Below are 11,000 nucleotides of genomic sequence, written 5' to 3' on the forward strand. Positions count from 1 at the left end.
TTCACACGTCAATCGCAAACTCCTCTCTATCTGTCCCACCACTCTTCCCCTCTGGTAACTCTATGTTTGTTGTCTAAGTCTACAAGTCTGTTTTGGCCTGTAAATAAGTTTACCCTTGTAAAATGTTCCTGAAGAGGGGTTTTCTTTAATTGGTTTTGTTTTATTTTAAACTGAGTAATTTGAAGAATCAACTGGCAAATTTTTTATGCTTTATTAGAATTGTAGAAAATGTAGGGTGATCATGATAAGCTACCTAGTATGAGCCATTGATTATAGCATCTCCCAAAGCAGTGACATACTTATAATAGAGTCCTGGAATAGCCAGGAGATTTTTTAAGAGGCGGTGGGATTTTTGAAGATGGTACTATAATTCTTGGACTCTACTCCTCACCTCAGAGCTGCTGGGCTCCTTTGGAGAAGATGGAGTGTCCACGAGGAGCCCCTTTAACAAGAGATCTAGGTCCTTGATTTGTAACACTCTGTGTGCTCAGAGGATGGGGCCAGGTCAGGGCTCAGCATGGTCTTGGTTTATGTTGAATTCCTCATAGATAATGGGCTCGGCGGAGGGGTGCATGGGCCTCAGGGGAGCGGGAGTGGACTGGCTCTCGGAGAGGGTCCCGAGGTCCAAGTGAGCGTAGACCACGTCTTCTGCTGCAGAGTCCTGAGAGGAGAGAGGTCAGATGATGGACTGAGACGTGATCTTCGAAGGCTGGGCCACTGGGCATTGGAGGGGCTCAGACTATGGCAAAGGTTTGGGCTGGGAGGACTCACCTCGCCATTCACTGTTCTGTCTTCCATGGGCTCTCCATCCATGATGGCAACATCTGTGAATGGAAGAGAGTCAAGCCTCTTCAGGATGGATGCAGTTATTCCAGACCTCTGTAACTTTGATAGTTACATCAAAGTTAGAAAAAGGTGTGCCCCAGGTTGATGAGCCTGTCTACTCCACTAAATGAAACAAAAAAAAAATATTCCATATACAAACCCAGCCATTCATGGACTGTCTCAGTAACCTGCGCAAACCCACGGACCCATCCTACATCTTCTGTTGTGGACCAAGTTCTTCTACATATCAGCAGAGTCCCAAGACCATGTAGGACAGAAAAATGGATGGCTGTATTTGAAGAGAAGAACAGAGCTTGGAATATCCCTGGTGGCCCAGGGATTAAGAGTCAACCTTCCAGTTCAGGGAGCGTCGGTTCTATCCCTGGTGGAAGAACTGAGATCCCACATGACTTGAAGCAGCTATCCTCAATGCTGCAATGGTTGAGCCCACGATCTCTGCAGCCTTGAACTGCACCTGAGCTCCACAGTGAGGATTCCCCATGCTGCAGCCAAGACTTGATGCGGCCAAGAATAAATCAATACATATTTTCATAAAAAGAACAGGGTTTCATGGGTCTTGGGAGATGTTCCATCAGGGATTACAACAATGGAAATCAGTTTTTAACCTGCACGAAGTGAAAATGCCATTCTCTGCTATGAGCCCACCTCCCCCTGGTTCAGATGATGCTGAGGTCGCCTCTTCAGACTTACGATTTGGGGTAGAACACCAGTGACAGACAAGAGCAGCGAGGATGATGCTGGTAGAGGTGAAGGCTATGGAAAGCCCAAGGACAATGTACCATGTGCTGGAGTGTTCTTGAGGGAGCTGTGTTTCTGCCAACAAGCAAAAGGAAGGTCTGGGTATTCGTTGCACACGCTGTGCCCCTACACACTGGATTTATTGTATTTTTGTGTCCAACTGTCAGTATCTATCAACCTGATCAGTTATGGTCTCCACAAGCCAGGAGGTACCAAAGCATCCAGGAGAGATGCTAGCAGTGGATGAATAAATGGGCCTTGCAAGACCAGCAGAAGTCTGAAACAAGGTTCCCTGGGCATGGATGCAGTTTTTTTCTGCTGCCCTGTATGACAAGGCATGGTGTTTCTGGATGAATGTGACTCTCTAATCCACAATACATTTCCTCCTCCATCTGCATAGACCTGGAATGGCATCCTCAAGAAGATATGACACTTCCATTTCTGCCCTGTGGAATGCTTAGTTCACAAAACACCAACAGAGAAAAGACACATATTTAAGGTGCTCCCTAAAATTATCCACTTGCCCTGCCATCTTTCTGCAATGATCCTGGGGGAGGGAGGGTGAGCCTCTCCCTTAAGCATGGGGTTAGGTCACTCTAACCCGCTTTGTTCAATTTAGAAATTCCCAGTCACAGAGCATGAGAAGCTTGATGCCCTCTCTGGTTCTAGGCCGACCACAGTTTCAAATGCTGACATGACAGGGACATTGAGGAGCCCAGGGTCACAGAGCTGGGAAGTGGCAGAGCCAACTGTCACACAGGAGCCCCCTATTTTCTCAGAAACTTGCTGAGACAGGAGACCGTCTTGCTTACCTTCTGTGGTGTGTGCATCCATGGTTGATGGGCGAGTACTTGTAGTGGATCCTAGGGGAGAAAAGCCAGAAGGGCTGAACAGTAACCTTCTTCATATCCACTGAATGAGGACTATTCTTTATGGAAGGTTGACCTCCTGCCTGTCCTTGACTCTGTCATCCCTCAGAGCACTGATGGGGGAGGGGAGAGCTTCTGGTCTCTCCCTGTGAAAGCACTGAGTAGACCCTCCATCCTGGAGAAGGGATGGTGGAAGGAGGTGGGAAGGATATGCCTGGTGGTGAAAGACGGCTGTAAGCTAGAGACATCCTCTCTGCTCCAGGAACGAGTGTCTGTGCTCCTTAATTGGAAAATCACCTGTATGTCAGAGGTGCTTCTGGGAAAACATTAAGAGCAAGGGACCAAGGCAATCTCTGATCTTCCCAAATCAGCCCAGCCTCTCCTCCCCCTGAGTCTACCCTGACCCTTTTCTTTTTTGCCTGGGTAGACAGGACTCTGATGTGGACCATCCATACAGGAGGTGGAAGAGGGTTGAGATGCCATCTACTATTTCTCCTTTTCTCTGGTTCTCATTGCCTCCATTTCTCCAGAAATGCTATGGTTCCCCTGACACCAACACAGAGCCCTTGAGATAGAGTTCACGATACAGTAAGATGTTATGCAAAAACCCAAATGGACTATTTCCCCAGTGCAATCTCATTTACTATAATGTAAAGCATGGGACTCTTCATGGGTTCTCCAGGCAAGAATGGTGCAGTGGGTTGCAATTTCCTCCTCCAGGGGACCACGTTTTGCCAGGACTCTTCACTATGACCCATCTGTCTTGGGTGACCCTGCACGACTGGCTCATAGCTTCCCTGAGGTAAGAAGGCCCCTTCACCACTACAAGGCTGTGATCCACGAGGAGGAGATAGTGAAGGACAGAGGAGTCTGTCATGCTGCAGTCCATTGGGTCACAAATAATTGGAGACAACATAGTGACTGAACAGGAACAAGAAAGCACGGGCCAGGAAGAGGTTCCTCACCTGTGACAGACAGGAACAGGGGGTCGCTGGAGTCTGACCACGAGTAGGGAGAGTGAGAGAAGGAGCCGTAGCACCTGTAGACCCCGCTGTGGGCTGGGCTCCCAGGACCCAGAGGGAACTCTGCCTGGAGTGCTCCGCCGGGGCCCCGCCCGGCAGCGAGTGGGCGCCCAAGGTTCTCGCCCTCCCTGAGCAGATGGAACTGGTCAAAGTCGATCTCAGATGAGCTGCAGACCAAGGTCACATTCTCTCCTGACCTCACCGTGGGGCCCCCATGGGCTGAGAGAGAGGGTTTCTTGGACTGACCTGGAAAGAGGAGACCTTGATCTCAGAGAACAAAGTAACTCAAGTCCTAAATAGAGGACTAAAGCAGAAGTGTGCAACAAGAGAGGCACTGCAGTGAGAAGGCCGCCCACTGCCAGGAGAGAAAGCCCCACAGCAAGGGATACCCGGCCCAGGGAAAACTTCAGAAATCACTGTAAATACGGGGTGTCATTTAAAATCCTCTTGAACAAATCAGTGATTTTTAAAATGAACTGTCATTTAATGTCCTTTTTTAAAAGAAAGAGTGTATATATATATATATATATATATATATATATATATATGTATATCAATAACTGAATCACTCTGTTGTACAACAGGAATTAACAATATCTTAAATCAACTAGACTTCAACAAACATAAATTTAAAAAACTTTTTCTAAATTAAACATGTGCAGTTCTCTTGAAATAAAGGGAACTTACTAACTATTGCAGGGACTATCAGAAAACATGGCACTGACCCAGAAGAAATTATGGAGTGGAAATTGCCAGAATCTCATTCTCTCTGAGCGTCTCATTCTTGAGGGCGTGTTCAAGGCTGCCATGCCCACCCCCAGGGGTCGAAGGGACTCTTTAGCGGGGAGGGTTTGAGGGACCACTCCTCCTTCTTTGTGCAGAAGGACTCATTAAACCAAGAGGCTGAGCAACGTCATGGTTTCGACCTCCATCTTGGTCACCCAGGGGCCGAACTGCAGGGTGTCTGGTACCTCATGTGCTGCAGACAGAGGAAGGGAGCTCTGACATGAAAGTGGGAAACCAACCCTGTAACCACCATCGGTGGCTGCCTGAGCGGGGAACTGCCCCCATCCCTGCTCTGGTACATTTTTCTCCGTTGGTCGTTCTTTCACGTTCTCGCTCCTTCGCTCTGTCACTGGCTGTGTCTTCCCCTTAGCACACGGCAGGGACTCTGTTCTCTTTTCCCTTCCACTTTCACACCTCCTCTCTCTGCTTTGTTCCTTCTCCTGAGTTTGTGAGTGTCTCTGCACGCCTGTCATTCTCTTCCAGTACTGATGCTGGACTGGACACCAGGCCTTCTGTGACACAGAGAGCAGAAGGCCCTGGTCTGGCCACACTCACCTGTGATGATGATGTCCACGGGGTCGCTGGGGGCTGACCACTCATAGGGGGAGCGGCTGAGAGAGCCATAGCATCTGTAGGTGCCCGCACTCGCCAAAGTCATGGGGCCAATGACGAAGTCAGCTCGGGCATGCCCACCAGTGAACGTCTCTCTATGTCTCTGGAAATGCCCTGTGCTGCTTTTTTTGTGCAGGATAAATGTTTCAAACAGCAACGATGAGTGACAGCGGAGGGTCACATTCTCTCCTGCATGCACGAGGGGGCCTGGGTGGGCTGAGATGGAGGGTTTTGTGGACACATTTAGGAGCAAACAGGGTGTGAGCTTCAGTGAGTCACCCCACCTCGGCGCTTCCCCGGACATCTGAAGGGGTGAAAAACCTCCCCATGAACCATCAAAGCCAACTGCCCTTCCTGTCTGTTCTGTTGCATTTTCCTCAGCCTCGTCCTCGGGCTCTGGCTCATGCTTTTCTGTTTCTCTTTGCTCAAGTCCTCCAGCCTCCTCTGTGTTTATTCTAAGCTCTTTAGCTGTTGGATCTGCTCTCAGCTTCATGCATGCATACTCAGTCACTTTAGTTGTGTCTGACTCTGTGGGACCCCATGGACTGTAGCCCGCCATGCTCCTCCTTCCGTGGGATTCTTCAGTCGAGAATACTGGAGTGGGTTGCAGTGCTCTTATTCATCCCATCTCTATTATGCATGGTGGGGGGCTGGGGTGGGTCTGCTTCTCTGGTAGAATACATACCAGGTATAATACATACCTGGCTCCCTTCACACTTGTCTCCTAGAATGTGGGTGAAGTTGGCAGGAGATTGGGAAGGAGGTGGAGAAAAAAGCAAACATTTCCCCACCTGTGACCCCCTCTTCATGCCTCTGGAAAGATTCCTGGGCTGACTTGGTCTTAACTGGGACCCCAGCTCCTTCATATGGGATTACAGCTCCCTACTGAGTGGCAGGTACTGGATCAGGGTCCACCCTTGGCCTCCCAGTTGAAAGGCAGTGGAAGCATCTTGTCTAACTAATGCCTAGGGAGGCTCCTCCTTCCTGAACCGGGGGAACACATCCCTCTATTCAACTCCCTGAATTTAAACTCTCAGACTTGGTTCTCTTTCCTTGGTTCAGTTCTGGCTGGGAGTCCTAAAGATGTCTTTGGCTGCACGGCACGTGCACCTAGGGTAGGATTGCCTGCAGGCACGGATGTCCCAGGCTGGGCTGCACCCCTCCTACCTGTGACCATAATCGGCAGGGGATCACTGACATCGGACCACACAAAGCGAGACCAGTCCCCTCCAGAACATGTGTAGGACCCGGCATGTTCCGTGGTCACCGGACCAAGGGTGAAGGTGTTGAAATGTTGTTCCTGGATCTTGTGCAAACTGGTCCCAACTCTTTTGAACAGTCTGAATATCACAAATGGAGGACCAGAGTGACACCGAAGAGTCACATTCTGTCCTAAGGAAACCACAGGGCTTGGCCAGGCTGACAAAGAGGGCTTCTCATATTCACCTAGGAGAGAAGGAGACCTAGGCTTTGAGAGAAAAATAGGAATGATCCCCTCTCCCCACTGCCCTCGTGGGCACTTCCCCTTCAATTCTTCCAACTCTCCTCCCCTAAAGTGCATCAGCCTGATGCTTAGGGCCACCTGGGGCCTGGGGACAGTCAGAGACACAGTCAACGCAGGATGGACATCGTGAGGTTCTAAGAATATGATTCTCAGAAGTGATTCTTCAAGAATCATTCCTTGGGTTGACAAAATGTTGTGACACTTTCTCTGAAAACACAAAATCTGGTTATTTCCTGGTGATCCAGTGGTTAGGAATCAGCACTTTCTCTTCCAAGGGCCTGAGTTGAATCCCTAATCAGGGAACTAAGATCCTGCAAGCTGCACAATGCAGGCAAAAGAAAACATCCCCCAAAAATGGATGCCTGGACAAGAAGGGAAAGGACTTCCCTGTTGCTTTTGTTGTAGCTCAAATGGCAAAGAATCTTCCTGCAATGCAGGAGAGCAGGGTTCAGTCTCTGAGTTGGCAAGATCCCCTAGTCAAGGAAATGGCAACCCACTCCTGCATTCTTGCCTGGAGAATCCCACGCATAGAGGAGCCTGCTGAGCTCCAGTCCATGGGGTCGCAGAGAGTCGGACTCGACAGAGCTACTAACACTAACACAACTAAGCAGTGAGAAAGCCAGCTGCCTGCAAAGAAGGAAGTAAACCTTGACCCTCGCTCCTTTGTTAGCGAACCTATGTCAAATGTGCAACAAGGTCCAGGTGGCCCTGCCTGATCGCCAGACCCTTCCCTGGGGTCAGCTCTAGTGGGTGCTCCTGCAGATCCTATTTTAAGGCTGGATGGAGAGGCCATGAGTCACCTTGTCCGAGAGGGATCTGTGGGGTGCAGCCTATTGCTCCCGTCTCATAATTGAAATGGCACTCAGTGGGCCCAGCTCCCAGCTGCCAGACTTCACACTGTGCCTTCAGGTCCAGAGTCCAGAGCTGGGCTAACCTCTGGAGAGAGTGAAGATGAGTATCAAGGCCAATAGGAGGACCTGGGATCCACAAAGCACGCGGCTCTCACTGTACTGACAGGGGGCTCACCCCGGCCCCCAGTGTCATCTGCATCAGCCAGAAATGCTCTGTTCAACAGGGAAATAAGGGATGGGGAGGACTCACCCACAGCTGCCCAGATCCTCAGACTCACACTGAATCCTAGAAGGAAAAGCACGTCAGAGATGGCTAGTTGTGATGGACCCCACATTCCTGGCACCCTCATCCAGGGAACCTGGTCAATGGTGCGAGGACCGCACGATTTCCATCATAACCCTCTCCAACCATGTCTTCCAGACTCACCAAGACTCAGGAGGCTGAGGAGTGTGGGGCACATAGCTCTGCTTCTGTGAGACGGGAGGCAGAACTGAGCAAAGCTGACTGAGTCACAGGATGCGGAAGCGGTCGGTGTTGTTGGTACAGTCAGCCTGGTTCGTGTCACATGGGAAGATGGCCAGCCTCTTCTCACACCAGGGATGGAAGTCTGACCTGAGCCACATCACCTAGCACACCTCATGGCCCGAGCATCACATTTATTTCCATGAACACTGTAAACCTAAGAGGATTCGAACAGATCTTGCTGCCTTTAGGAAGTAGTAACTGTGCTTCAGTGTATACCATGCAGGATGCTTTTCCCAAGCTCATGATAAATCTCATTAACCTTAATTCTTTGCAAAAGACAAATCACATGCTCCCACCTCGTATGTCATGCTCAGTTTAGATTGCCAGTTAATGACTCATTAATAGAGACTTTGATTCTGCATTCTTATGAGAGGACCAGACATGCGTATTATGGCTCTTTGAAAATATGAAAAAATTCTACATAGTAATATATGGGATTAAGGAACAAACTGTGTTAGTTCAGGTGTACAGCAAAGTGATTCAGTTATGCAGATACATGCATCTTCTGCTTTTCAAATTCTTTTCACACTTAGGTAGTTACAGAATATTAAGTAGAATTCTCTGTTTTATACAGTAGGTCCTTGTTGGTCATCCATTAAAATATAGCCGGTGTATACGTCAATCTCAAACTTCCAATCTAACTTCACCCAGACACTATCCCCCTGTGGATCCATAAGTTCCTTCTCTGTGAGTCTGTTTTGCAAATAAGTGAAGTATTTTTGATATCAAAATAAGCGATATCATGTGATATTTGCCTTTCTCTGACTCTTCTTCGTAGGAAATTATTCCGTGACTGTGAGTGGAGACTTTGCACACAGACACTGTCTCTGTCTCTCTCTCTTCCTCCCTTCCCAATCCAAGGACCACACATGTACACAAAGATAACGTTGTGCAAAGGTGACTGTGGTGTTTTTTTGGGAGGGGGATTTGTTCTGCCTGAAAAGGGGGACCACCTTGCTTCCTAGATACTCAGATGAACACAAAATATGTCAAGTAGAGACTTCCAAGCTCCAGGATGCTGGAGTGTGGGGCGTGTCCACAACAATCAACTCCAAACTGGGACACAATGGCCCAGCTGTTTCAGGACTCAAAGGGCAGACACACACCTAGTTCAACTGTTGTTCATAGACTGGAAACAACCTCAGTAAGGGCACTGATTCCACACCATTGTGCTGAGGGCGGGGGTTGTTAACATTAGTGATGCTCCCTAAGTAATAAATCAGGTCCTCTCTTGACCATTATGTATGCAATGGAGTAACAGTACAGTCACCCTTCTTAAAACCTCCTTTTATTTACTTAATATCATGTTTCAGAATTGATCTGTATTCTTTGTCATTTCAGTTTGTGCATTTTTATTGCCATGTAGTGTTTCATTGCAGATATTTAAACCACAAATTTTTAAAAATGTAAATTTATTTATTTTTATTGTAGGTTAATTACTTTACAATATTATATTGGTTTTGCCATACATCAACATGAATCCGCCACAGGTATACACGTGTTCTCCATCCTGAACCCCCTTCCCTCTTCCCTCCCCATACAATCCCTCTGGGTCGTTCCAGTGCATCTGCCCCAGGCATCCAGTATCATGCATTGAACCTGGACTGGTGGTTAAATTCATATATGATATAATACATGTTTCAGTGGCATTCTCCCAAATCATCCCACCCTCACCCTCTCTCAGAGTCCAAAAAACTGTTCTACACATCTCTTTTGCTGTCTCACATACAGATTTTTAAAAATTAAAAAAATGTACTGAAGTATAGTTCATTTCTGCCATACAGCAAATTGATTCAGCTCAACATGTATATTCTTTTCCATTCTGATTTATGCCAAGATACTGAATAAATTTCCCTGTGCCATACTGCAGGACCTCATTCTTTATCCATTCTATGTATAAATAGATTTCATCTGCTCATCCCAAGCTGCTAATCCTTCCCTCCTTGGCAACCACAAGCCTGTTCTCTATGTCTGTGAATCTGTTCCTGTTTCATTGATATGTTCCTTTTAGATTCCACATACGGGTGATATCACAGGAAAATTGTCTTTCTCTTTCTGTCTACTTCACTTAATATGTTAATCTCCAGGTTCATCCTTGCTGCTGCAAATGGCATGATTTCATGTTCTAAATGTCTGAGTGGTGTTCCATTCTCTCTGTGTATAAGCAGATACATCTTCTTCATCCATTCATCTCTCGATGGACAATTAGGCTGTTCCCATGTCTTGGCTATTGTAGGTTTTGTTGCTGTGAACATAGGGGTGCATGAATCTTCTCAAGGTATAGTTTTTTCCCAGATATATGCTCAGGACTGGAATTGTTGGATCATATGGAACCTCTGTTTTTACTTTTTTTGAGGAAGTGCCATACTGTTTTCCACAGTGGCTGCACCAGTTTACTCCACCAACAGTGTAAGAGGGATTCCCTCTTCTCCACACCCTCTCCAGTATCTGTTATTCATCAAGTGTCTAATGAAGCCATTCTGATTGGTATGAGGTGGTACCTCTTGCAGTGTTGATTTGCCTTTCTCTACTAATTAGCAATGCTGAGCATCTTTTCATATGCCTGTTTGCCATCTGTGTATCTTCTTTTAAACCACAGATATCAATTGTGAGAGTGACGTCTTTGGATTTTGTCTAAAATGAACCACACCTCAGCAAATGTCTCATGAATGTGCTCTGAGTCCAACATCACGTTTCTTGTCAAGGGACAGAGTGATGAAGTCTTCAGGAAAGGAATAGTGACTTTAGCTGGAAAGCCAACAGACCAACGAGTTGCGAACATGTGCCCCACAGAATTGTCTTACCTGAGTTAGATGGGCTTTTTGGGGAGTGAGAGGGATGGTCAAACAGTGTTTACTGAATGTAAAATAACCCTAGCCCGTGGGGAAGAAAATTCCAAGGAGAGAGAAAAATACAGATTAAACTCCCATGTGTGAACTCACACACACACACACACACACACACACACACACACACACACACACACTAAAAGAGGAGGAGGAGGTGTAGCTGGCTGTTGCAATGTTTTAATTAACTAGTTATTGGCTGTGCTGGGTCTTGTCGCTGTGCACAGGCTTTCTCTAGGTGTGGGAAGGGGCTGCTCTTTCCTGTGGAGCAGGGTCTCTCATCGCCGTGGCTTTTCTTGTTGTGGAGCACCTGCTCTAGGCACACGGGCTTGTGGCCCATGAGCTTAACTGCCCCAAGGCATGTAGAATCTTCTCGGTCCCGGGATCGGGCCTGTGTCCC

At 47.6% G+C, this 11,000-nt stretch overlaps 1 protein-coding gene across 1 annotated transcript; it reads right to left on the bottom strand.

Moving 5' to 3' along the window:
• Positions 1–505: 505 nt before the first annotated feature.
• LOC128063578 (putative killer cell immunoglobulin-like receptor like protein KIR3DP1) lies at positions 506–7,689 on the bottom strand. Its single transcript, XM_052656369.1, has 9 exons — positions 7,656–7,689; positions 7,479–7,514; positions 6,040–6,319; positions 4,817–5,115; positions 3,419–3,721; positions 2,397–2,447; positions 1,537–1,659; positions 772–824; positions 506–661 (listed from the first exon to the last, which is right to left on the bottom strand). The coding sequence occupies exons 1-9, from the start codon at positions 7,687–7,689 to the stop codon at positions 506–508; spliced, it is 1,335 nt and encodes a 444-aa protein (XP_052512329.1).
• Between the last annotated feature and the right edge of the window lie 3,311 nt (positions 7,690–11,000).

Source organism: Budorcas taxicolor, chromosome 18 (assembly GCF_023091745.1).
Source record: "Budorcas taxicolor isolate Tak-1 chromosome 18, Takin1.1, whole genome shotgun sequence".
NCBI lineage: Eukaryota > Metazoa > Chordata > Mammalia > Artiodactyla > Bovidae > Budorcas > Budorcas taxicolor.

Excerpts from the sequence above, each read along its gene's own strand:
- LOC128063578 (XM_052656369.1), bottom strand. The coding sequence starts at position 7,689 with ATGTGCCCCACACTCCTCAGCCTCCTGAGTCTTG. Across the intron at positions 7,515-7,655 it reads CCTCAGCCTCCTGAGTCTTG|GATTCAGTGTGAGTCTGAGG; the intron begins GTGAGTCTGGAA and ends TTTTCCTTCTAG. Across the intron at positions 662-771 it reads ACAGAACAGTGAATGGCGAG|GACTCTGCAGCAGAAGACGT; the intron begins GTGAGTCCTCCC and ends CTCTCCTCTCAG.